At 38.6% G+C, this 27,306-nt stretch overlaps 1 protein-coding gene across 10 annotated transcripts in view; it reads left to right on the plus strand.

The window, feature by feature from the left end:
* Window positions 1–27,306, plus strand: part of CADPS2 (calcium dependent secretion activator 2) — a 566,401-nt gene that overhangs the window by 160,314 nt on the left and 378,781 nt on the right. For all 10 annotated transcript variants that reach the window (XM_073652053.1, XM_073652046.1, XM_073652044.1 and 7 more), the window contains exons 9-12: window positions 19,832–19,898; window positions 23,219–23,327; window positions 24,908–25,111; window positions 26,874–27,010. In XM_073652053.1, the coding sequence (XP_073508154.1) occupies window positions 19,832–19,898; window positions 23,219–23,327; window positions 24,908–25,111; window positions 26,874–27,010 (517 nt within the window). The remainder of the gene's footprint in view (window positions 1–19,831; window positions 19,899–23,218; window positions 23,328–24,907; window positions 25,112–26,873; window positions 27,011–27,306) is intronic.

Below are 27,306 nucleotides of genomic sequence, written 5' to 3' on the forward strand. Positions count from 1 at the left end.
TGTACCATCCTCAGGAGAGTGAACTAAGTCCCGAGTCTCCAGAGTTTGTACCAAGGAGTACAGATGAAGTCCAATTCAGATCTGATGATCGAACACCAGTCTCTGAAAAGACCGACATTCAGGAGGGGCGGAATTACCAGCCCGTGTGGAAATAAGCGATTCAGGAAAAGTACAAGAACTTACAGAGGCAGCTCCAAGAGCATCTGAAGAGCATCTGAGGAAGCAAGGGAAATGAGTGCGGCGGAAGAAACTCCTGTGACCGAAGAACCCGTGGTATCTGAGAAACAACCCACCACGAGGATGTTGACTCGAAGTGAGGAGGCCCGTGATGCTGACGTACGAGACACTTGGTGAACCGAGTCAAGTGCCAAGGACTGTCGACTGGAAACTGGTATCTCTGCCTGCGGACCAGGTAAGCCCACTGGAGTGGTAATCACCACCGAGAGGCAGTATGGAAGATTTTGCCTGGTGGAAAGACTTGTTTTCATGCTTTGATTTTCCTTAAAAGACTTTGTAGAAACAAAGAACTGTTAAGGCCTAGTGAGAGAGAGAGCTGGTTGAAGACGTATGAAAAGCTCCAGCTGAAGAGACGCTGATTGTGATAATTGTTTATTTCTTACAGGAGTACTACAAGGAAAAGGTCCTAGAATAGATTATCAATGTTTATAAATGTTATGCCAATTTGACAATGCCCATTTGTATATAAAGTTACTCAACTTTCACCACTGTCTCAGAATTGGTCAGATTGACCCATTATGGTGAATGTCGAGGACGACATTCAAACAGGATGGAAGAGTGTGACATGCAGAAGTAGTGCTGTTGCTTCAAAAGCATCCAGCAACTAGAGGGATTAACACGGTCACAGGAGACAAGGAGTGTTTTAGCAGAGTCCCAGGTGGATTGTGGGCAACTTGTTACTGCAGTCTGTCTGAAGCCGAAGAGAAAGGTGGTGTGTTATCTTGATCTGACAGAAGGCAACTGAACAGGATTCAGATCAGGAGAGAAACTAAACAGAGGTCTGATACACTCCCTGAACTAACAGTGCAGAGTATTATTGGGCAGAAAGATAAGGACTGGAAGGAATTGTCACAGGGGTTATCTCCCTCATCAAACCCTCCCCCCCTCCATCTCCATGCAGGATAAAGAATGCTGTGTACTATTGTGTCCTTGTGAAGGAAAAGCCTGTGGTTGTGTATGCATAGAAGTGTGCTGCTAAGAGATCTAATCTATGCTGAATTATGCTACTGAAGAGACTGTAATACTGTGCCTTATAAATCAAATACTGTATTGTTACTGGAGCCGGTTGCTCAAGAAACTCAGACTGTACTGTAGTGAAGATTGTTGCTGTAATATCCCTGAATTGCACTGGCCATGCTTCAGATTAAATTACACTGATAAACTGTTGAAAAAGACTCGTCAGATGTGTCTGGTCAGCAATTGAATCTGTCGTGTGCCTGAGAGAAGCTTCAGCTTATGGTCGCCCTGAGTAACGGTTCCCCCAGGATTCCAAAGAATTCATGAAACCCATCTCGCCCTATCTGAACCTAACGGCGTGCGTGTAACACCAACCCGTTTATTTTTTACAACGTTCCTCTTGCGGTATAAGTGATTAGACAACTTTATTCTTTGGGTCGGTGCGATTACAGCGATACCAGATTCATATAGTTTTTTTATGATTGACAGCTGTCACACACTAAAAGACTCTTTTCTTTGCAAAGACTAGTTTTTGCATCGCCATATTTTGAGAGCTATTATTTTTACATATTTCGGCCGACAGTCATGTGATGGCTTATTTTTTGCAGGACAAGTTGACGTTTTTATTGGTACCATTTTCGGGCATGTGACGTTTTTTGATCGCTTTCTATTCAGATTTTTGGGAGGCAGAATAAACAAAAACCAACAATTCCGGATTTTTTTTAATTTTTATTTTTTATGCCGTTCCACGTGTGGTGAAATTGATAAAGCAGCTTTATTCTTCAGGTCAGTACGTTTACAGCAGTTCCACATTTACACTGTGTTCCAAATTATTATGCAAATAATATTTTCTCACATTTTCCCAAATTATCTATATGAATTGCAGTCATTGTAATTTTCCAGTCAAATAACTATTAGAGTACAATTGAAAGGTTTTTGTACAAACTGCCTATGATAACAGTATATTTTTTAAAAAATAAAAAACTCAAACTGCACTCAAAATGCATGTTCAAAATTATTATGCACAGCAGAGTTTTCAACCTTTTCATTTTAATAAAGACCAAAAAAATGGTCATTTTTGAAATTATAAGCATTAGCAGGTTATTACAAACTGAAATCAAACAGTTTTCAACTCAAAACTTTATTCTAGGTGATGTTACATTTGCACATAGGACCCCTTGTTCGAAAGGAGCTTCTGAACTCTCTCGTCCATTGAATTTGTCAGGTTTTGGATGGTTTCTGCTTCAATTGTTTTGCATGAGAACAGAATACCCTCCCAGAGCTGTTGCTTAGATGTGAACTGCCTCCTTTTGATGATGCTCCAGAGGTTCTCAATGGGGTTGAGGTCAGGGGAGCATGGGGGCCACACCATAAGTTTGTCCCCTTTTATGCCCATAGCAGCCAGAGATGCAGATGTGTTATGTGCAGCATGAGACGGGGCATTATCATGCATGAAATGATCTCGACGGTCCAGATGGATGGAGTGGAGGATGGCTGGTTGATGGACACCCCATGCCAACAAGGAGGAGGTGGAGTAATGTTTTGGGCTGGAATCATGGGGAGAGAGATTGTCGGCCCTTTTAGGATCCCTGAAGGGGTAAAGATGAACTCCATAATGTATGTTGAGTTTCTCAAACAGCACTTCCTTCCATGGTTCAAGAAGAAGAACCGTGCATTCCGCAGCAAGATCATTTTCATGCATGATAATGCCCCGTCTCATGCTGCACATAACACATCTGCATCTCTGGCTGCTATGGGCATAAAAGGGGACAAACTTATGGTGTGGCACCCATGCTCCCCTGACCTCAACCCCATTGAGAACCTCTGGAGCATCATCAAAAGGAGTGTCTATGATGGCGGGAGGCAGTTCACATCTAAGCAACAGCTCTGGGAGGGTATTCTGTCCTCATGCAAAACAATTGGAAGCAGAAACCATCCAAAACCTGACAAATTCAATGAATGAGAGAGTTTAGAAGCTCCTTTCGAACAAGGGGTCCTATGTGCAAATGTAACATCACCTAGAATAAAGTTTTGAGTTGAAAACTGTTTGATTTCAGTTTGTAATAACCTGCTAATGCTTATAATTTCAAAAATGACCATTTTTTTGTTCTTTATTAAAATGAAAAGGTTGAAAACTCTGCTGTGCATAATAATGTGGAACATGCATTTTGAGTGCAGTTTGAGTGTTTTATTTTTTTAAAAATATACTGTTATCATAGGCAGTTTGTACAAAAACCTTTCAATTGTACTCTAATAGTTATTTGACTGGAAAATTACAATGACTGCAATTCAAATAGGTAATTTGGGAAAATCTGAGAAAATATTATTTGCATAATAATTTGGAACACAGTGTATATTTTTTTTTTTATGTTTTGGTGCTTTTACACCATAAAAAGTATTTTAGAGAAAAAAAGCAGTTTTTTGCTTCGTTTTTTTTTTTTTTTTATACAGTATTTGCTAAAGAGGTTAACTAGTGGGACAGTTTAATAGGTCAGGTCGTTCTGGACGTAGCGATACCACATATGTGTACTTTTATTGTTTTTTTTTTGTTTTTTTTTTACTTTCTGACACTTTCTGAACTTATACACTTTGTCCCACCATGGGACTTTCACTTTTTTTATTCTGATCGCCTGTATACCACAGGAATGCAGAACCATCCCTGTGCTATGCAGGCTGTCAGCGCTGCACAGGGAGAAGTTACTTTGATCGCGCACTGCACATGATCAAAGTAACTTCTTGCTGTCCGGTGACCCGGATGTCGTCACTTCGATCGCAGCATTTCGGGGGTTAATGTGCAGGGAGCGGTGCGGGACCGCTCCTTGCACATAGTACCAGGTGTCAGCTGTGACAATCAGCTGACACCCGGCGCCTATAGCCCCGCACCGCTTGCATAATAGTACGTCCCTGGCCCAATAGGCCCATGGTATCATGACGTACTATTACCACATATGTCAGAAAGGGGTTAAAAAAATAATAATCTGGTTTGGTATCTCCATTATTGTACTGATCTGGACAATCCTATAGTCAGGTCATTTTTGCCACAAAATAGACGCAGAATAGTTTGTTTTTGCCACGCTTCGAATTTTTTTCCTGCTTTTGAGTATATTGAATGGTATAATGTATGGCATCGTTCAAAAGTACAACTTGCCCCACAAAAAACAAGACCTTATTCGGTTATGTCGTTGGTAAAGTAACAAAAGTTATCGCTCTTGAAAGTAGGAGAGGAAAAACTAAAGCCCCCAAAAAATGGAAGATCTCCAAGTTGTGATAAAAAAATAGATCTTTGGTATCTCTCTAATTGTATTGACCTGGACAATCATGTTGCCAGGTTATTTTTACCATACATTGTAAAAACAAAACCGTAAAAAACAACAAACAAGGCTATTGCGTTCTTTTGTCACACATTTTCCCATTTTTCAAAACATTGAATGGTAAAATGAATGGTGTAATTTAATACTACCAGTTGTCCCACTGAAAAGAAGCCCTCATATTGATATGTTGATAGAAAATTAAAAAGCTATGGCTCTTGGAAGAAAGTGAGGAAGAAACGAAAAATCTTCAGTCGGGAAGGTGTTAATAACATTGTCCCTTTTAGTCTAGATTTAAATAAGTGTGGAACAATTTTTTTTTAAGCTCAGCTTGAGTAGACCACACAATCCAGCTATTTTGATTTGAGGGTAGCTCTTTGTGCTCCGTTCTGTAATGTAGTCTTCTGTCCAGGAGATGGTGCTGCTTTACTTATTTCGAAAGTGATTTTAATAAACTTGACAGAAAAGTACAACTTAGTAAATGCAACTGTAAAACTTAATAATGCAATTATTTATACTGTTTCTAAACAGATTTGGGTATTTCTGTGTATAGAATAGATAAGTTTGGGTGAAACTTCCATACAGTATCAATGCAATATCTGACTTTTATAACATGTTCCTTTTGTTATTATCAAGAATTTCTGATCCTCAGATAGCCTCAATATATTTAGGATAAGTTCCCACAGGGCATATATCTGCTACGGATTTGTGTGCAGAAAATCATCTGCTTATTACAGTGGCATTGTATGTACTGTTATGTGTAGAAATATTTGGACAGTGACACAATTTTTGGCATTTTAGCTGTTTACCAAAACATATTCAATATGCAGTTATAAAATTAAAATAGGCTTAAAGTCCAGACTCTCAGCTTTAATTTGAGAGTATTCACATCCTAATTGCAGTAAGGGATTAGAAATTACAGCTCTTTATTATGTAGCTGCCTCTTATTAAAGGGACCAAAAGTAATTGGACAATTATCTCAATTATCTCAAAAAGAAGAAATTCATCAGAGATACTACAAATGTTAAGAGTGGCCAAATCAACAGTTTGGTACATTCTGCAAAAAAAAAAAGCGCAGTGGTGAGCTTGGGAACTCAAATAGGCCTGGACGTCCACGAAAGACCAGAGTAGTGGATGATCGCAGAATCCTTTCCATGGAGAAGAAAAACCCCTTCACAACATCCATCCAAGTGAAGAACACTTTTAAAGAGACTTAATGAGACAAAATACAGAGGGTTCACCACAAGGTCCAAACCATTAATCAGCCTTAAAAATAGGCCAGATTAGGCTTAGCCAAAAACCATCTAAAGCCAACCTAGTTCTGATAAAGCATTTTTTGGACAGATGAAACTAGAAGAAAGTTTGGAGAAGACTTGGACAGGCTCATGATCTAAACCACACCACGTCCTCTGTAAAACATGGTGGAGGCAGTGTGATGGCATGAGCATGCATGGCTTCTGATTGCACTGGGTCATTAGTGTTTATTGATGATGTGACCGAAGCAGCTGGATGAATTCTGAAGTGTACCGGGCTATACTTTCTACTCCGATTCAACAAAATGTAGCAAGGTTGTTTCACAGTACAGATGGAAAATGAACCAAAACATGCTGGAAAATAAACCCAGTAGTTTTGTAAGGCAAAGAAGTGGAATATTCTGCAATGTCCGAGTCATTCACCAGATCTCAACCCCATCGAGCATGCATTTCATATACTTAAGACAAAACTTAAGGTAGAAAGACCCATAAACAAGCAACAGCTGAAGTCACCTGTAGTAAAGGCCTGGCCAAGCATCGCAAAGGAGGAAACCCTGTGTTTTGGTGATGACCATGGCCTCCAGACTTCATTGCCTGCAAAGGATTCTCTACAAGGTATTAAAAATAATGAAAAAGAAACGGCTGAATACCTAATAACACTCAAAGGTGCCAGATGCCCAGTCCTAAGTAGGCCGGGCACCTACACATAGAAACGCCAACTCAAAAAGTATGAAAACACAATAACACTGTGTGACTGCAGACTTTTTAAACCCCCAAGCACTGTGTGCTGCGGGGATTTGCCGATTTCAGGCTCTGTAACGGAGAGTATGTATGAGTTATACATACCCCTGGCCAGTGGTTGTGGCCTCACTCTCTATACAAGTATGGAGCGAGGCCGCACCATCTAGTCGGACATGCCTACTGGCTGTCCGCGTCACTAGACATGGTGCGACCTCGGCTCTATATACCGGTATGGAGCGAGGCCGTGCCAACTCATACATACCCTCCATTACAGAGCCTGAAACCGACGAATCCCCGCAGAGCACAGTGTTTGCGGGGGGGGGGGATTCATAAGTCTGTAGTCACACAAAGTGGGCATCCCCTTTAAGTGGGTTTATGGTCGAAGACTGACTGCTGACTTTTTTTCTATGTGACTGTAGACTGCCGAATCCTGTCCGTGTCCAATTTGCACACTGTTACAATTACCCTGTATGCCCCAAGTGTACTTGTGGTCATGTGCCGGCTAATGTTATCTCTTCTATTGAGTGAAGCCGGATGAGACTAGTCGACAAGTGATTTCAAGTACGCAGATCGCACACATGCAGTCTCATGCCTGCCCACTCGCTTGGGGCACACAGGAGAATAGTGGCAGCATGCGCATGGCACACGGTCATGGTCATTAGTCTTCAGTCACTTATAGTGACTCCAGACCTTTCTTCATAGAGTGAAAAATCACATTAAAATTCCCCTATTATTACATGTCATATAGTCCTCCTCATGTTAATTTCATTGCATATAACACAGCATGGTTTCATGCATGATATTCTTGAATATTACGGTGTTTGTTTTTCTATAAATGAAGATGGGACTAGACAAATGGATGCAGCCATAGATCATACAGCAATCTCTACGTAAACCTATGGCCTTTCACATAATATCTGCTGTTACTGTCAAATGCTGGACTGCCTCAGTCCTGTTACTACACAATCCTTGTGTACGTTCATAATCTAATGATTCATGATTGTTTTGGCTGCTATGAACTTTCATTGCAAGCAAAGTCTAGTGACTCAGATCACAGTGTGGTTTACATATCTTTGTGAGTAACATGCGCAGAAGTCTGCCTGACATAACAAATAGGGTTCATTTTGAAGATTGTAGTTAAATGGGATCTGTCAACGTGGTAAAAAAACAACCCACCCCCAATCAACACCGCACTGCATATAACGACATGCTGCTCTCCAAAATATAATGTCATCCATACCTTTACCTATGGAATGAAAGACACTTCTTTTAATTCCTGTACAACTAAGACTAAAGTTGTTTGGCCATGCATAAGCACTTCCCAAGCATCTGCCTCCCCAAATCTACTCCCAGTCAATTGGCACCTTCTTCTGCTTGACCAGCAGCTCACTGGCTTGGCTACACAGCCTGTCAATCAAGCAGAAAATGCTGGTGCTAGGTGGGAAATCGAGCTAAGGAGGCAGAGGCTCAGAAATTACTTTGACACACCCAAACCATTTTATTTCATATGCAAATGAGGCTCATCAGAGAAATATAGCGATCGATAAGCAGTTTGGCAATGTCGGGGTGGATTGTGCTGACAGATATTCTTTAAAAGGAACCGCCGTTTTAATTTTTATTTCAGAAGTTAATAGTACTTATCGAAATAAGCAACTTTGTAATATATCTTATTAGATAAATTTGCTTCCCTCTCCTTCTTGACTGATCTTTTACTCTTAATTAATAACTAAAATGTATAGAATCTGTATTCAGTGAATACACATTTTCCCATTACTTAAATGGCAGTTGGCGCTTTTAAAACTTTATGGAGAGGAGGATCAAGAATGAAACACAGACATTTTGCTGCAAGTTCTCCTGAAACATCGTTACATTTCTCTATAGAATGTTATGAGCACCAACTGTCATCTCCTATCTCCGTAATTGAAAAGTATTCACTGTAGACAGATTTTGCCTGAGAATTGAAAATTTTGAAAATGAATGATCAGTACTGGAGGAAAACCAAGTAATTTTCTTGAATAATATATATTACAAAGGGGTTTTTTTAGTTTTGCTTTTCCACAAGGACTATTGATTTTTGGAAAAAAAATGTAAAATGATCAGTTATTCTTTAAATCTCTGCTTTTGAATACGTCGAAACCTAAAGTAAAATTGAATTCAACTTTGCTTTTTGAGAGTAGCATATTTTTATTTTAGATTTTATTTTTTTAAAATCGTAATTGTTATAAAAAAAAATAGATTTGCAGATACTCCTATTGTTATTGTTCTCTTTTTCCAGCGCTCCCTAGCTCCCGATTCCCTTCTTATAGCCGTAGAGACAAATAATACAGATCTAGCCTTTGCAGCTAACTCTACAGGGGGCGCTTAGGACCTTGCTACCTAAGGATTTATCTGTAAAAGAATCCTTATGAATCTGTCTTCAGAGGCCCGCACTAAGATATTAACATTAGTTAAATTGAAGTTTGTATAAGGAGATGTAAAATAAATGAAAATGTTCTTTTTGCCTGTAAGCCATTAATAAATTGTGTAAAACTTTTGCTCACTAGAATGAATATTCTAAGCATTAGACAGCTGAGCAAATAACAAACTGCACAGGTATATTTTCATCTGAAAGCATAGCATGTTTTTTGTTGCTAACAAAGTAGCACATTCTGTTTCGATACTATGGCACACATTTCCAGGATTTTTTATTTTTTTGTACTTTAGCTGCTCCTTTTTCAGTTGCAGTCTTCCATGATAATTTTGTTATCAGTTACATATACGTACAGGGTTGGCCACGTCTTGCAGCTTCGTTTCAGTCTCTTTTTAGTTAACCTGTAGAAATGAAATGTGGTATTATAATCACACATTCTAAGGCATTGTACGTTACCACTAGAATGTGGATTCCATGGCAGCGATCGTATTCTCTCCAACTGTGCTCATTTCTGTAGGTTGCGACAATTATTGCCTGCTCTCTGTCTCCTCTATGGGGTTAATGTATCTGCTGTTTGGAAAATGTGTTATGTATTTCAGGGCAAACAGGAGTGAAGAGGTTTGCTCCATAACTGCAGCAGGGTCGCGTCATTCCAGTTGTCTGCTACTTTGTACAATTTCTAGGTTACTGTGTCTGCCCATCTTGCTCATATTACAATAACAAAAGAATATAAGAATATGAAACAAGATAAACCACTGTAATGACACACACCGTAGTAAACGGGCTTGTTCTGTTTAGGGCAAAAGATTTACTGATAACATTTTCTGTTTAGTAAACATGTAAACCTTTTTCTTTTTAGATGCACCATCTATCTATGTGTGTGTATATATATATTTGTAGATTGTGAGCTCTCGCGGTCAGGGTCCTCTCTCCTCCTGTACCAGTCGTTGACTCGTTTTGTTAAAGATTATTGTAAATGTTTTTGCTATATATAACCCTTTTTCACATGTAAAGCGCCATGGAATAAATGGCACTATAACCATAAATAATATATATATGTATATAATGTGTGTGTATATATGTGAATGTATATAATGTGTCTGTGTATATATATGTGTGTGTGTATATACTGTATATATTTGTATATATATTTATATATACACACACTCACATTGTATATACACACATATATATAGATATATATATATATATACATTCATGTTATATATATATATATTGTACACGCGCACAAGAAAGAGAGGGGATACAGTACAGAAACAGACCTAGACTAAGGTCCTAGGCTGTAGAATTTCTGAGGGTCTTGGAGCAATTTTCACAATTTAACCTGCCTTTGAGTATCATACAGTGGTGACAACTGGGGATATGAGGTTTCTGCTTAACAGCATGCTGACGAGTGTCAATAGATGGTAGCTGGAGATGGCTTGCTAAGGGCAGACCATATTGTCATTATAACTCTGCAATTCCCATGTTCATAAAGTTGAAAATTACTGCTTTACTTCCAAGGTAGGAATTTCTCGGGCATATCAATTGGCTTTTACCCAATTTATTTTTTCTCATCACAATCTGCAAAATTTCCTTGTCTGTCATATGCAGCACCTCTTAAATGTTATTAAAACCTGAACAAAAATAAGACATGCAGGGTTTTTTTTTTTGAAGAAGGAATGCAGGTTGTCACAGTTATTTCATGAAACATAAGGATGTTTATCTAGTCTTTTTTTGTATATAAAAAAGTGTATGTATATGTGTGTGTGTGTATATATCTATATATATATATATATCTATATATATATATCTATATATATATATATAGATATATATATATAGATAGATAGATATATATATATATGTGTGTGTGTTTGTATATATGAGTAAAAGCAAACTAAGCATGGATTGTAAATTTGGCACAGTTGGTTGTGTTTATTTCCCTTTATTTTCCTTAACTTCATGAGGTACATGTACTGTAATATTTTAGACCACAAAAAGCTGATCTTCTCACTATTCCTAAGAAATCCATAATAAATTTAACACCGTTTACTTTTTGCCACAAAACTTTGCTTCATGTTGTTTTGAGACTTTTCCCATGTGTTCACCTACTATTTTTGATGTATTTTTAATGTACATACAATATAATTATATGTATAGTTAATACAGTAGAATATATTGAACAGCCTGTCCAGTGCAAGTTCCTCCATATTGGTAGAATAACTAGCACTATACCAGTGCATGGCTCTGTTACAACTTGAGGAATACCATTACTTAGCTTTACAAAAATGAACACTCAAAATGATGGGGGAAGGGGATGGAAGCAAATCACTTGATGCGATAAATACATTTCTTTTAACCTTGTATCCTAAACAAAAGGTTAAATGTTTTAAAATGGAAGGTTTCATCAGCCAGCTATGCCACTCTTGAGTGATCAGTGGAAAGAACTGGTGGGCTCAAGGAAAACAATCACTTACAAGCCCTGGACTCATTATAGATTTGGTTTAAAGCACCACTCCACTGGAGTGGTGCTTTAAACTTAAGTTCACTGCTCCCGGGCATATACTCATCCTTCTGGCGTCTTCACTGTTTTTCAGCACCGCTTCGGTCCCATGGCACCATCTGGCCGTAAGTCAGAAGCTACGTCACAATCTCTCAAACCTATGTTACTCAGAATGAGGCCAGAACGAGGCTCTCATAGACTTACATTGATTAGTGACCTCCAGCTCGCTGCAGCAAACACTGGAGCAGCTGGCAGGTCACAAACTGCAGGAGACGAACTGTAGCGGTGGCGAAAACAGATAAAAGCGCCGGAAGGTGAATATGGGGCAGGGGACATAAATTTTAAGCACCACTGCAGCGTTGAAATAAAAAATACGCTTGAGTGGTGCTATGAGAGCACGATGATATACTATACTTTGTATCATGTGAGGGTTTGAATTAAAGGGATCCTGTCACCCCCAGAAATGTTATTTACTTGCAGATATAGTTGTATTCAGCAGATAAATAGTGTATGAATCCTGACTGGCAGGCTTAGTCGATTAGTGGCTACAGGGAGAAAAGATAGTTATATCCTCCCTGTAGCTGCTAACTTCCAGTCATCGGCATCTGGGTAATGCAGGCAGTGCTTAGTCACCGCTCACTAGACTGACCGCATTCTCTTTCCCCCTACTCTGCAGCTTGTGTGCACTTTTTATACATCACTATTCAGTTTATCAATGTATTAACATTATTCATTATAACATTTTTATTGAAAATAAACAAAGTGTGTGCTAAAAAGTGGAATCTCAGATCAACAAATGCCAAAACGGTATAATACATTTTTGAAAATTTTTGGCTTTCACTGATTGCTCAATTGGTCTATCCAGCGTTAGAGAAACCCTATTTTTTCAGAAGCAGCACCACTCTGCTCCACAGGCTTTCTTATTTCAGTTTCAATGTACTGAAGTTAATACCACTCACAATCTGTGGACAGGCTAGGCACAGTTTTATAGAGGAAAGCTGCCATTGTTTTTTACACTTATACATTTAATGATAAAAATTTTTTTCCATTATCCTTGCCACATTCTTCAACCATGAAACAGCACTTGAAAGTTTTGAAATTGATCCCCAAATTCCCTGTTTACAGGTCAAATGACTCCCATCACTCCCGACTAAATGTTGGTTTGAAAAGCAGGGTGTATATTCTTTTTATTATTAGTGTTCAACAGTTGTGAATTTGTGTCTAGTTGCAATGCAACATGTGTTTATTGGTTGCTAGAAGTCTGTCCTCCTTTTGGTTTTTGAAGCCATTGAAAATATTTTGCTGCATTGCTGTGAATGACCTGTTCTACTTCATCTTGATTGCATTGCTTCTCTAACCCAAGTAGAAACAAAAAATGGCCTAATCTTGCAGTGAGGAATAATAGATGGAATGTAGTCTTGGGAAGACGTCCTTTATGCCGGCAGTACAACGCGCGCTGCGGACTGAAAGTGCCTGTGGGCATTTGGTCCCTATAGCCTGTATTGTTGTCAGTTAAATGGGATCATGAGTGTTTGAAAGGTGTTTGAGAATGAACTGAAAATCATTTTCACAAGTGGATGATTACTTCTGCCACATGTTAACCCAGCTCCATCAGAATGACCCAGATTTTTGAGACTGCATTAATTGCTCTTTCAACCTTGACTGAGATTTTACTCTTTAAGAAAGCCCTTTGCTGGACTCAGCAGCTTACATGTATTGAATTTTTCTTCTTGTATTTTTCCATTGTCTGAACCAAATAAAATCTTGTAAAAATAGAGGATTTACCGTTCGGGCTGTAGATTGCTTTATTCCTCAGTATAAAAAGGAGGAATCAAAATGGTCTATGAGAAGGAATAACTGCCCTTTTCCACATTTTCTCTGCTGAATACTTTCAGTATTCAGCATACAATTATGTTTTTCAACTATTCATTAGTTCTGATTTTTCATATCGAAGTATAACCATGAACTGTCACAGCATGGACTCGGTGCAAATAAATTGCCATATTCCTTTTCATATCCCTCTCCAGAATAAAACAAAACCATAGTGTTTCATGTTATGTACTGTGTTTGCACAGGTTTTGCAATATTCTGAAAAATGTCCAACAGCTGTAAAAAAAATAAATAAATAATAATAATATTAATGCATATTTGTGAAATTTTCTATTTCTTGATAAAATAAAAAAATATATATTTTCTTCAATGTGAAAAAAAAAATATTCTCTGCTGATAGCAATTACCAAAACATTAAGGTATTTGTAGGAATCAAATGTTTGACAGAGAAATGTAGCGCTCCCAACATTTAACTTCTTTTTAGTTGAGTAACAGAACAGATAAGTGCATAGTACTGTAATGTTCTAGCTATTGTAAGATTGCACAGAAGAAAAACAATTAAAAATAAATGCAACGCTTCCAATATAGAAGCTATAGTTGTCTGCCTTTATTTTTAATGTTTCATCTGATGATTTGATTAAAATAAAAATAGGTTTAAATATCTGCTGTTAACCCCGGGTGTAGTAAAGCTACTGTTAGAGCCATCATGTTGATGGACTAAGACTACATTTTATGCACCATTGGGAAGGCAAATTATCACTGCACAATTGCACGTCTTCATCAAATATCCGCTTTGTGCTGTTGGTGCTTAAAGCCTTTGTTGGTTTAATCCCACGTGAAAACATGTGATTACAGAATTAAGAGGGCAGTCTGTGTTCTTTTATAATAGCTATGTAACAGAAATCCTCTAAAAATGATGTGCTTATTATAGTAACTGCTCATTCTGACCAATTTAGTAATACATGACCAAATGAATTCTGTAAACAACTAAAGGCGAGTAGAATAGTGCAAGCATTTTACAGGTTTCCTCTTTATTATCTGGAATTTGTTGTATTATATACAGAATACAAATAGAGATATATCTTTTACATGTGTATAGTAGTTTTACAAAATTCTTTCTTTTCTTGTGATTTTTTTCTTTATTTTTTTTTTCCTTTTTCAGACTTGACCAATTCAGATCTTAAAGTAAAATTTAACATAAGACAAAGACAACCCAACTCACTATGCGCCTGTCGCCCCAATTTTACATCTTAAGTTTACAGACAGATATAACCCTTTATACCATTTAAATTACAGGCCCAACCCTGTCTAAAAGAACCCCTATAACGCTATCCCAGTCCCCCAGTCTTTTCCCATGTTGCGTGGTAATGAGGTGAACGGAGCCTGATGGGCGGTTTTCTGGATCTGAGTTTGGCAATCCTAATAGACAGCCAGCCCGGGTGTCAGTGATCACCTAAAATCCTGTGTCTACATGCTCATTCCTGTACTTGGCACATGCACAGAACCTTACTTTTGACTTCTCACTTACTTCATGAAGGCATGAAACGCTGCCAATAAGACGCCTATATACTGAAGTGAGTGAGCTAGAGCAGGATCCTGGATGCGAATAGGAGGAGGTACAGGCCTGGCACAGATATCAGTCTAGGGCCAGGTAGTCTGGTTACATACTGCTACTCCTTTAAATACAGGCAAGAAACCTTCAAAGACTGCTCACGTGTTAGCCTGCAAGTGTAAAAAATGAAGTACATGTGACATGTTCCCTTTAATACAAAATAGTGTTCTCTAAAACTAACCGTGTGAAGAATGGATTGTCTTATTCTTGATCCTTTTTCACTTTCATACTATCTACCTTGTCATGACTTCTAAGGCTAGTGATTGGCTGCAGCAGTCACATAATGTAGTCAGGATCTCACCCCTTCAGCCTTGAAAATAAAAAAAAAAATGTTATATGGTCACTGTTATTTAAACAGACTTGCATAAATCAATAGCACAAGCAACCAAAACTTTTTAATATATGTTGTCAGAAATATATTTTTCTCCACTTATAAGCCACATCTTCTGCACTCCAGCCCTCTGAACTCATCATTGCTTCTGAAATACAGCTAAAATTTGTCTTGGTTAAGATAGGCTGAACTGCCAGATTAGTAGGAAGTTCACAATACATCTGCCCAATTATAAAGTCTATGGTGAAGGCTGTTGGGGGGGGTAAGGGGGTGGAGAAGGGAACAGCGGAGAGAGGCATAGACACATACTAGAGAGAAATCGCTGACGTGTGTGTTTTATGCTACCCAGAACTCAATTTAACGTTATATGGGACAGTACTGCTGTTGTACAGTGCCCTAATTGCTGATGATGATGCTTCCGGGCATAATCATGGCCGAAAGTGTTGACACCCTTGAAATTGTTCCAGAAAATTAAGTATGGTATTTGTCCCAGAAAATTATTGCAATTGCACATGTTTTATTATACACATGAACAACACAGAACAACAGGGAAAAAAAGGCAAATTGGACATAATTTCACACAAAACCCCAAAATGGGCCGGACAAAATTGTTGGCACCCTCAACTTAATATCTGGTTGCACATACTTTGGAATAAATAACTGCAAACAATCGCTTCCTATAACCATCAACAAGCTTCTTACACCTCTCACCTGGAACTTTAGACCACTCTTCTTTTGCAAACTGCTCCAGGTCTCTCATATTTGAATGGTGCCTTCTTCCAACAGTAGTTTTAAGATCTCTCCACAGATGTTAAATGGGATTTAGATCCGGACTCATTGCTGGCCACTTCAGAACTCTCTAATAGTGATAAGCGAGCGTGTCGTATTAACCCCTTCGGCAAGCACGCTCGGGTGCTCGCCGAGTATTTTGGCATGCTTGGCATTTCTTTTAATGTAAGTGTCATGGCTGTTTGACAGCTGTGACACATGCAGAGATTTCCTGTCTGTCTGTCAAACAGCCTTGACACTTGCAGGCGCGGCAACATTAAAAGAGATGCCTAAGGTGCTCGTCAAAGGGGTTAATAGAACGCGCTCGCTCATCACTGCTCTCTAGCGATTTGTTTCCATCCATTCTGGGTGCTTCTCGAAGTATGTTTTGTGTCATTGTCCTGCTGGAGGTGATCTAGGGTGCAAACCAAGCTTTCTGACACTGGGCACTACATTGCAACCCAAAATCCTTTGGTAAACTTCAAATTTCATTATGCCTTGCACACAATCAAGGCACTCATTGCCAGAGGCAGCAAAACAACCCCAAAATATCTTTGAACCTCTACTATATTTGACTGTAGGTACTGTGTTATTTTCTTTGTAGGCCTCATTCTGTTTTTGGTAGACAGTAGAATGATGTGCTTTATCAAAAACCTCGGTCTTAGTCTCATCTGTCCACAAGATGCTTACCCAGAAGGGGTACTCACGTACATTTTGGCCAACTGCAGTCTAGATTTTTTATCTCTCCGTGTCAGTAGTGGGGTTTTCTTGGGTCTCCTGCCATAGTGTTTCATTTTATTAAAATATTGACGGATAATTCACACTGACACTGATGCACCCTGAACCTGCAGGACAGCTTAAATTTCTTTGAAACTTTATTGGGACTGCTTATCCATCATCTGGACTATACTGCTAGTTAACCTTAAATTAATTTTTCTCACCCACCCACGTCCAGTTAGATTATCTACAGTGCCATGGGTTGCAGGCGTCTTGATTATGTTGTGCACCGTGGACAAAGGAACATAAAAATCTCTGGAGATGGACTTGTAACCTTGAGTTTGTTGATATTTTTCAACAATTTTGGTTCTCAAGTCCCCAGACAGTTTTTTTTCTCCTCTTTCTGTTCTCCATGCTAAGCGTGGCACACACAGACACACAATGCAATGATTGAGTCAACTTCTCCCCTTTTTATCAGGTTTCAGTTGTGATTTTCATATTGCCCACACCTGTTACTTCTAATAGTTTAGTTTGAACAAGCATCATATGCTTGAAACAAAGTTGCTTGCTCATATTTTTGGAAAGGTGCTAACAATTTTGTCCAGCCCATTTTGGGGTTTAGTGTGAAATTATGTCCAATTTGCCTTTTTTTCAACTTTTTTGTGGTGTTCCAATATAGAGAAAGGAAATATTTATTTTTTTATTTTTATTTTACTCTTTTATATAGACACATTAATTCCACAGCGCTTTACAGACATTATCATCACTGTCCCCATTGGAGCTCTCAATCTAGATTCCCTATCAGTAGGTCTTTGAAGTGTGGGAGGAAACCGGAGAACCCGGAGGAAACCCACGCAAACACGGGGAGAACATACAAACTCCTTGCAGATGTTGTCCTTGGTGAGATTTCAACCCAGGCCTCAAGCGCTGCAAGGCTTCAGTATTAACCATTTATCCACCGTGCTGCCCAATAAACATGTATAACAAAACGTGTGCAATTGCAATAATTTTCTGGGAGAAATACTTCATTTTCTGGAACAATTTCAACACATTTGGCCATGATTGTATGCTGCATTGACATAGGAGAGGGAGATTACCTTATTTTGCGGATTATAAGATTCCCTTTTGTCCCCCCAAATTTGGGAGGAAAAAGGAGGGTGCGTCTTATAATGTGAACTTAAGGTATTTTACCTGGGGGGGACGTTGTCTGATTGGGGTCCCAGATACAGGAGGTTGGTGGCTGCTGCGGCGGTAGCAGGGCGATGCTGCGGGCCCCGTCCACAGAAGAAGTGTCGCTGATTCAAGGTGGTGGTGGTGAGCGGAGGCAAGTTTCCCTATCCCGTACATAGCCATTCGCTGTTCTTAGGCAAAATGGCCTTGTCTCCGCTCACCGCCAACTTCTGAGGACGGGGCCGCAGCATCTCCCAGCCACCATCGGGGCCACATCATCGCCCCGCTACTGCCAACACCACCACCACCGCCGCCTTGAATCAGCGACACATCTTCTGAGGACGGGGCCGCAGCATCACCCCGCTGCCGCAGCATCGCCCCGCTGCCGCAGCATCGCCCGCTGCCGCCACCAACACCGCCTTGAATCAGCGACACTTCTTCTGAGTACGGGGCCCGCAGCATCACCCTACTCCTGCCACTGACGCTTCCGCTGCCAATTTGGGGTGCGTCTTGTAATCCACAAAATACGGTACTTTATTTTACTCATTTAGAGCCATTAATTTCCACAACACTTCACAGACCTCGCCATGTTTGTGTGACATGTATGAGAGTCATCAAAGCAGCAAGCATCCACCTGCTTAGAGACAGCAGAGAACTAGAGATAGTGAAGAGTGCAGAATACATTCATATTATGGACAGAAATCGTTTTATTCCTCATGTACACACACAACTAGTTTTGAGCGAGTATGTTCTATTAACCCTTTCGCCGAGTATGCTCGGGCCGAGCTCCGAGTATTTATAGCTGCTCGGTGATGTGTGTGAATCGCTCCCTTGTGCACGATTTGCGACTGTTTGACAGTTTTAATACAAGAGAGGAATGTCTATTTCTTACACATTCCTCACATGTAATAAAGCTGTCAAACAGTTGCAAATCATGCACACGGGAGCGATTCAACCATATCACCGAGCAGCTGTAAATACTCGGAGCTCGGCCCGAGCATACTCGGACAGAACATACTCGCTCAACACTATACACAACCGATTATCCTGAAAAGTTACCGATGATCTTTAAAGTATTGCCAGCCTGATAACTGACAACACCCCATAAGTAAATCAGTTTACAGACTAGCTCTAGTTCCACACTACACTATATATAATCATCAGAAATGGCTCACAGAACTCACATTTCTTCTAAAACCTTGTACTTTATTAAATATATGGTAATATCAAAGTGAATATAGAGCAACTACCAAAAAAACAGTAAAATGATAAGGGCTGTCACAGAAATTACCATGGAATGATAAAGCATAAGACACTAGATAGCATCCATAAAATGTACATTATAATATTGGGTATTGCCCTATTATGTGATAGAAATAGAAATTGTGGGCTATATGATGCAATAAGGTCCCAATAGTGAGTCATTTAAGGGAATAAAATGTCAGCAGATTTCTCACTTGTGGTCTATTGAGATGCCGTGGCAGGACCTTTAATTTGTAGTTTGTGGTTCAAAATGAATTGAATCAATTTTGAATTGTGAAAATGCTGATCTTGAGCTTTCTGAATGTTTGGTGGCGGTTCTTGGGTGATATATAGATGAATAGATTATTTAATTTGAAATAAATTAAAAACTATATTTTATCTATGACAATTTTTCTTTTTGTCCTATATGAAAAAAATTGTAATCCTAGTTAAAAGTTAGCAATTCACCTCCTGCTTCCAGTAGTAGTGCACTAGAAATTCTGTGGTGGTTAGGGGAAATCAGTCTGTAGTAGAATGCATCACCGTAACAATAAATCCAGAGAGCTCACCGATTTGAAGAATTAACAGATATTATCCCTCAGTGATCAGTTGTAAATTAGAAGCATGGGAGACGCACACATTTACCGACCACTAAATGTTGTTTTTACTTCACAATTAAATACTCTATGTACGGTATATATTAGATCAATATGCAGTGTAATAGTAACAGTCTCTCTTATTATCCCTAGCTACTTATATGCTGTGGGACAGAAAGTCTGGAAACGTTGGAAGAAACGTTACTTTGTCCTTGTTCAGGTTTGTATATTGACTTTTCGACTTTTAATAGCATAAAATGTTTTGCTCATGCAAAATTCTTAAATTGTAAAATTTTAGAATACAATGCAAAAAATAATAAAATGTAAAACCTGTCTTTTTGGAATGAAAAAGTGAAATACATTGTTTTAGATCTAGTGTAATACTCGTTATAATATTTCATTATTTCTTATTTGTTTTCTTTTATTTTTTCTTTTGTTGGTATCGTCTTTAGTACCAGAACTGTTTTTTTTTTATATATTCCCCCCCCCCCTACAAACTATCAATTTTTCACTAAGCAGGAACTTTTATTTCCATCACATCTATTTGTTAGAAACACAGTTTGAGGTTTTCCAGAATATTTAAGTTTTAATTGAGCAAAATTAGTCTTTAGAATTGGCGACAAACAAAATGTACCGTATTTATTTTGTGTGATGGTTGAGGGCCATATCATTTACCTAAAAGAAAACTTTAAATGAGTCGGGAATGTGTCTCATTTCATCAATATTCTCATAGACGTGAGGGATTTATTCTAACTAAACCTTTGGTAGCGGTTTACACATGCATACCCAGGAAATTCCAGCTCTGGCTAAAGAATATAAATTGATCTGATCTGCCAGACAGGCCTGATGATCTGCTGTAAAATGATGGGTCTTACACCCACGCCATTCTATTCTATAACACTTTACAGCCTAGTCCTCACTTATACATTATAAAGAAAATTGCTGGATGTTGCCTCTCCTGTACGAAGATGTCGCCAACAAATTCTCGGCACTGGCAGACAACCAGCTTGTGTATATGTAAAACAGACATTGTATAGATGCTGTTCTTTGCTGTATGCCAGAGGATGCAATTTTACACTTTATGCTATTTAAAGTCTAACAATCATTTTCCCTGAGTTGATTGATTGCATATTAAAACCTACAGTTCCTTGAATTGGAGTGCCTTATCCCGGACCCCAAGTGCTCTAAAATGAATGTTCTTATTCATTCTGTGCGGGAGGTTTTGTATGCAATGCTAAAATCTATAGGGTCCTTTTATATAATTATCAAACTATGACATTGATCATTTTTCATCATGCAAACATGACACCATGGTTCAAAACAATGATATCCTCTACACTTGACTTTTTTTGCTCCAAATGCTCACTACCTTGAGCAGATATTTCTCATTGCTAGTGGGAATGTACTAACATTTAGGAAGTTTGGTGTTCTGTAGCTCAGCATTTGAAAGATCCTTATAATATATAAATTTCTCACATTCTGGAATAGACCCAGTTCAACATTCACATACAACTATTATTCACATTATGTTTTATCTTTATTAAGTCACACTCCATAGGCAATTCACACCATGCGATAATAAACTGTGTAGAAAAATACTACATTTCCAAGCCATGCAGTTAAAGGGGTTGTCCACTACTAGGACAACCCCTTAAACTAAATGTACAGCCCTGATAAAATAAAAAAAACCTATACTCACCTCCCGGGGCTGTGATGTGGTGGATGACACATGATGCCCGGCGCCCAATCAGCACTGGCGTCCCTGTCTCCGCCTTCGTATGAACTGAACATGGAGAGGAAACCAGGGCTGCTGCTGATCCCGGACTTCCTCTTCATGTTCAGTTTGTCCAAGACTGGGACAGTGACACCAGCGCTGATTGGGCGCCGGGCACCACGTGTCATTCCACCACATCACAGACCCGGGACCGCGAGTGCCGACACCGCTAGAACAGAGCCAGCACGGGAAGGGAGTAAAGGCTTTAATATATGTTATCGAGGCCGAACATTCAGTTTAAGAAGGGTTTGTCCTAGTAGTGGACAACCTCATTTAATAATGCAAATGATGAAAAAGATAAGCTTCACTCACCATTCCTTGTAAAAACTTGTACCCTTTATTGTATCATTTCAATAAAAAGTGGCAAGCGGGGAGGGAGGACGGACAACAGCCGTTTTGCGCTTGGACTAGCGCTCCTGCGGGTCCAGGTAATCAGTGACGTTACCTAACTTGCTTTTACAGATGGTAACAAGGCATACATCAGAAAATTAAAATACACAATTCAAAACATCACAAAAACAGAGAAAAATCAGATCGGTCATTCATTCCTAAAGGGACATTAGCATTTGTTCGTGAAATCCACTTAGCTTCTCTTTGCAAAAGCAATTTATTATGATCCCTTCCTCTAACTGGATAATTAATTTGTTCAATCCCAGCAAACTTTAGGACTTTCGGATCGGCATTGTTGCAATTAACTACATGCATTATCAGCCTCTGAGACCCTTTTCTTGTCTCTATAGAATGCAGATGTTCTCTGATACGTACAAATAATGGGCAAATTGTTTTGCCAATGTAATAATATCCACATGGGCAGAATATGACATAAATGATAAATTTAGACCTACAAGAGATAAAATCCTTAACAAAATGTGTAATGGGTCCTATGTGTAAAGCATTGACCGTGAGATGGTTCGTGCAGAAAGAACACGTACCGCATTTGAATTTACCTTGCGGGATGGATTGTTGTAACCAGTTATTTGACTCAATAGATAATCTGTCTACTAATAATATCCCCTATATTTTGGCTGCGTTTAAACGAAATAAGGGGTTTACGACTTGCTCTTTCGATAAGTTCTTTGTCATTTTCAAGTAAATGCCAATTATTGTGAATAGCCTTGCGAAGAATATTATCTAAAGGACAATGTTTAAAATTAAATACAAACGTGGTAAGGTCAGTCGAATTCCCAATGGTTTTTTGACTAAGTAATGCGGTTTGTGCATGTTGTTTAGCCTTTTCCTCTTATATGTAGTACTTTCTATTTACTGTCTTTATATGATGAGAGAACTCCGTAAGAAATCCCTACACATGATTGCTGCAGGTAATCACTGCTGTATTGTGCAACATCATAATGGATGTCATGTGACTACAGAAACAAGTTAAAGAGGACCAGATTTTTCATATTGAACTGAAGACCGAATGTAATAAGTTCTGCAGAGCCAAATAAAACATTTCTTTTAATTTCACCTAACTGTTGCGGAGATATTAGCAATCAAACTATTTGGCACATAAACCGTTAATTTTTTAAGTGCAAGCGGGCATTACCAGAGAGATTTCACTGGCGGCGTGTACTTCTTTCTCTTTTTGACACTGACCAATCCTAAAGAGGCAGCAGCACACTAGGGAAAGAAGAGTACGCCCCTGTTTAGGTGCCAAATACTTTGATCGCTAATAAATCTGCAATGGAGAGATAGTTTGTCAAATATCAGTGAATCTCCTTTAAGGCTCGTAATGATTGTATGCTGGCAACTTATCTCTTCTTAAACAGGTTAGCCAATACACATTTGCTATGTGTAGCTACAGAGAAAAGAAAGCAGAACCCCAGGAATTGATGCAGCTGGAGGGGTACACCGTGGATTACACTGATCCTCAGTCAGGTACTTGATTTTTTTTCTAACGTCAACTGTACACAGTTACTTTTGGTGACATTTATTATCCATCTCTAGTTTAAAACCAAAACAGTAAGCTACAAAAATATGTTTTCAATCAAAGCTGTTAACCTGGTAGAATCTAGGATTCCGGACAGAAATATCTGGAAATGTCTTGAACACCATCTGTTTAACCAGACTATATTTCCTGTGCCCACTTTCAGTTCCTTTATCAACAATGCTTACTAGAGATAAGCAGATAGATTCACGGGACTTCCGTCCATCTTCCATGATAGTGGTACCTGGCAGCTAGACAGGAGGCCCGCGATTCTGTTACCTTTAGGCGTCCCCAGCATGGCATTTGATTTGTCAGGGCTGGTGTGATGTCCTGTGTGTGACGTAACCACTGACCTTGGTGCTGGACCGTAGTCCTGCGAATCGATCCACTCATCTTCCCTGAGAGAGCCCCTTCTTTAGAAGACCATTTTAATGCAATTTGGGGTGGTGATTTTAAAGAAGCTTCACTGTACAGGTGCTGCAAAAGGAACCGCATACATCAATATGCCATCTGAATATTTTGACAAAAACATATCCTTTTGTTTAATACATCCTTCTGGAATCCTGGGTGGCTTCAGGAGTTTTTGAGTATTGTGAGTAGAATGAAATGGCTTAAAGGGACTTTATCAGCACAGAAAGACTGTTCAAATGAAGCCAATCAAAGAAAGCGTTAGAGAAAGAGGAAAAATTAACAGATGGGGGCGTGTAGTTAAATGATTGGTCCGCTTTGAAGCACAGAGCGCCTGTACTTGGTTGGAACAGTCATTCTGTGCTGAGTCCCTTTAAAAGGTAACAGTAGAAATAACTTAGTTTTCCTAAGTTACTATTTTGCTTAATTCTAACAACCCTGGTTATCTACTGTGTTAAAAGGGTTAATGCCAGCATCTTATATGGTCTACAGCACTGAAAGGGTTTATGCTACTATTCTTAGTGGTCTCGTATATTAAAAGCATTAGGGATATTGAAGTATTATAACCAGCATTCCTTGTAGAGTGCAGTCGGTGTTTATTCATACCTGTAATCCAGTGGACCCCTAATAAATCAGACCCCAGTAATGTTACTGCAGCTGGGAGACCCCCAATAAATCAGACCCCAGTAATGTTACTGCAGCTTCTAAGGGAGACCCCCAATAAATCAGACCCCAGTAATGTTACAGCAGCTTCTAAGGGAGACATGATCTTGATTGGCTCATAGAAATCAGTGCGGGTGGTAGAGAGGATTGCAGGTCAGTGGTTTAACAGCCAAAAAAGATTTTTCTCTATATTCAAATGTTTGATTTCTTAATTAATTTATTTCTCTTTTTATTTTATTGTTTACTTGTTTATTATTTTTTTCATGTATAAACCGCCTGCGAGGGTGAATTACTTAATTTTTCTTCAAAGTGCAGTATTTTTTTAAAAAAAAAAAGCAACAAAGGAAAAACAAAGATTAAAGTAAAATTTGGAAAAGTTTGGATTTCAATGCATTTGCCTTTCAAAAACCTTTTTTTAAAATCAGTAGCAGATATTTCTTTAATTGCTCTATGTTGGCAGGTCTCCAGGGTGGTCGGTGGTTTTTCAATGCAGTTAAAGAAGGGGACACTGTAATCTTTGCCAGTGATGATGAACAAGACAGGGTACTATGGGTACAAGCAATATACAGGGCAACAGGACAATCTTATAAACCCGTTGCCTCAAATCATGCACTGAAATCAAACCCCAGAGGAACAAACGCTCACGTGGAGCCATCCCAACCAAGTAAGAGATTTTTATATAAGTTTTGTGAGGCAGAAGGAACTTTGAGTCCCCCTAGGCCCCAGGGTCCAAGTGCAATTAATTCTTCTTCCCTATGTATACATACATACCTGAATCTTTACTAATATGTTGTAGCATCTATAAGTAACGTTTAAATATTGTCTTAGTGCTATTTGTCATATGGTTATAAAGATGGTAATGTTTGAACCTAGCTTAAACTATTCACCATAGGTGATTATGTTACACTGACACATATACATTGAGCACTTTGTATTTTGGATTACTTGCTTATATAGCTTATATTATCTTACTATTGCTGTTTGTGCCGTAAACAGCTGGAAAAGTTCTGTTCAGTCATATTTAACATTTATACCTTTAATGCTTTATTTTACTTTTTTTTTTTTAATACAGATGTGCCTGCAGAAATTGAAAGCTGCTATGACTTTTATAGTTGTCTATATATCAATGTGATGTCATAGAAGTAAATTTCCTCTGTTTTGCTTCTTACTATTGTAGACACCCATTCTGTACTGTCAAATGAATTTGGCTTTTGCTTTGACAGTGCAGAACCATATGATCCGAATTAGTAAAGTTATCCATTGAAAAAAAAATGTAAAGCTGCACATCTTTCAGCTTGAATGAAATAATTCTACCATCTGCAAATCTAGGTGGCTGTTGAACATGACATGGATCAATATGATCTGGGGCTAAATTTCTCAATGTGACTGATTATGTTAGCATCATGGCCACAGATCAATACGGAGTTTTATGAGGACCCGGATTCTGTAATTGGCGTTGATCAATAAGTCTTTGTCTTCTTCCCTTTAGAAACCTTAAGTTGGTAGTGTGTTGTGTCTCAACAGTACACTTAGCGAAGTACATTTGTGATAACTAATGTAAAAAAAAAAAGAGACATTTAAATTTTAAGGGACAAAGAGTCTGGAGTCCCTTTGTAAAGGGCATTTTAAGATGAATGTAAGCAGATTGCTCTCCCAATATGAACTTTGGTATCAAACTGAGTTAATGTTTTGTTGGAAAACTAACCCTCTTAGCTTTTTCTGTCTATATGTGCTGGATAATTCACATGGATGTTTTTAACAAAACACACCATTAATAAAAGCAATCAGTACAACTCCTCTTTTGATAAACCCGCGGGGTCTAAAGGCGTTGAAAAATGTATCTATAAAGAACAATGCATTGGGTCCTTTGCCTGACATTTAGGACAGACCAAAATGTAGAAGTTGTGCAGTCTCAGAATGTACTGCTGTTCTCTTTTACTTTTTTTTTTTTCGCTTGAAGGTTACATATTCCATTTTTGCTGCTATATACAACGCCTCCCATTACTCTGCCAAGGTTTATCTCATTAAAAGCATAGCACAAAACAAAGACTGTAAGTGACCTACCTTTTGCTAACATGTTCATTTCTGCTCTAGTTTGCCATTTGGAAAGTAGATTGCTAGTTGTAATGAATGTGTTTTTATTGTTATTTGTACTGATGTAGACATATTTCCAGGCAGAACAATGGAAGGGTGAAAATGTGCAATGTGGTAGAGCTGTTTCTCAGACCATTTTCTTTTTAGCCTGGATGTTTGCTAAGTGCTTTGAAATGCACCAAGGTCACATCATCAAGTTGTCAGTGAATTAAGCTCTAGATGATCAGTTTTTGAATTGAAGCATAAAAAAGTATAAATGTAATATAATATTTCAGTGCCTTGCTTAGATTGGCTTTGCATTGTACAATTATTTTTTTTTTCCTTTTCTACAGACACAGATCGCGGACAAAGACACGGGATGGATGAGTTTATTTCTGCTAATCCCTGCAGATATGATCATGGCTCTCTCTTTAAAGTACTTCAGCAGCAAACATTAGAACATAGATTAAATGATTCCTATTCTTGTCTGGTAAGCATTAAAGCTAGTTGAATAAAGATATTTATGTAAAAAAAGAGATAAGTTTAATAGTGTTTTTTTATCTTCAAACCTTGCTTAGTAATAGAACTATGGTTTTCAACAAATCGACCTCAAATATGAAAACGTTAAATGTTCAAATTCCCCCTTGTCTTTTACAGGGGACAAAAAAATTGTACAAAATAAATCCTAGAATGTTAGAGTTGGAAGGGACCTTTAGGGGCATCATGTCTAACTCCCTACTCAATGCAGGATTCACTAAACCAGTGCCAACACGGCAACGTAACATG

This window comes from Phyllobates terribilis, unplaced genomic scaffold, assembly GCF_046119375.1.
Source record: "Phyllobates terribilis strain yellow unplaced genomic scaffold, ASM4611937v1 Scaffold_11__3_contigs__length_659146591, whole genome shotgun sequence".
Classification (NCBI taxonomy): Eukaryota; Metazoa; Chordata; class Amphibia; order Anura; family Dendrobatidae; genus Phyllobates; species Phyllobates terribilis.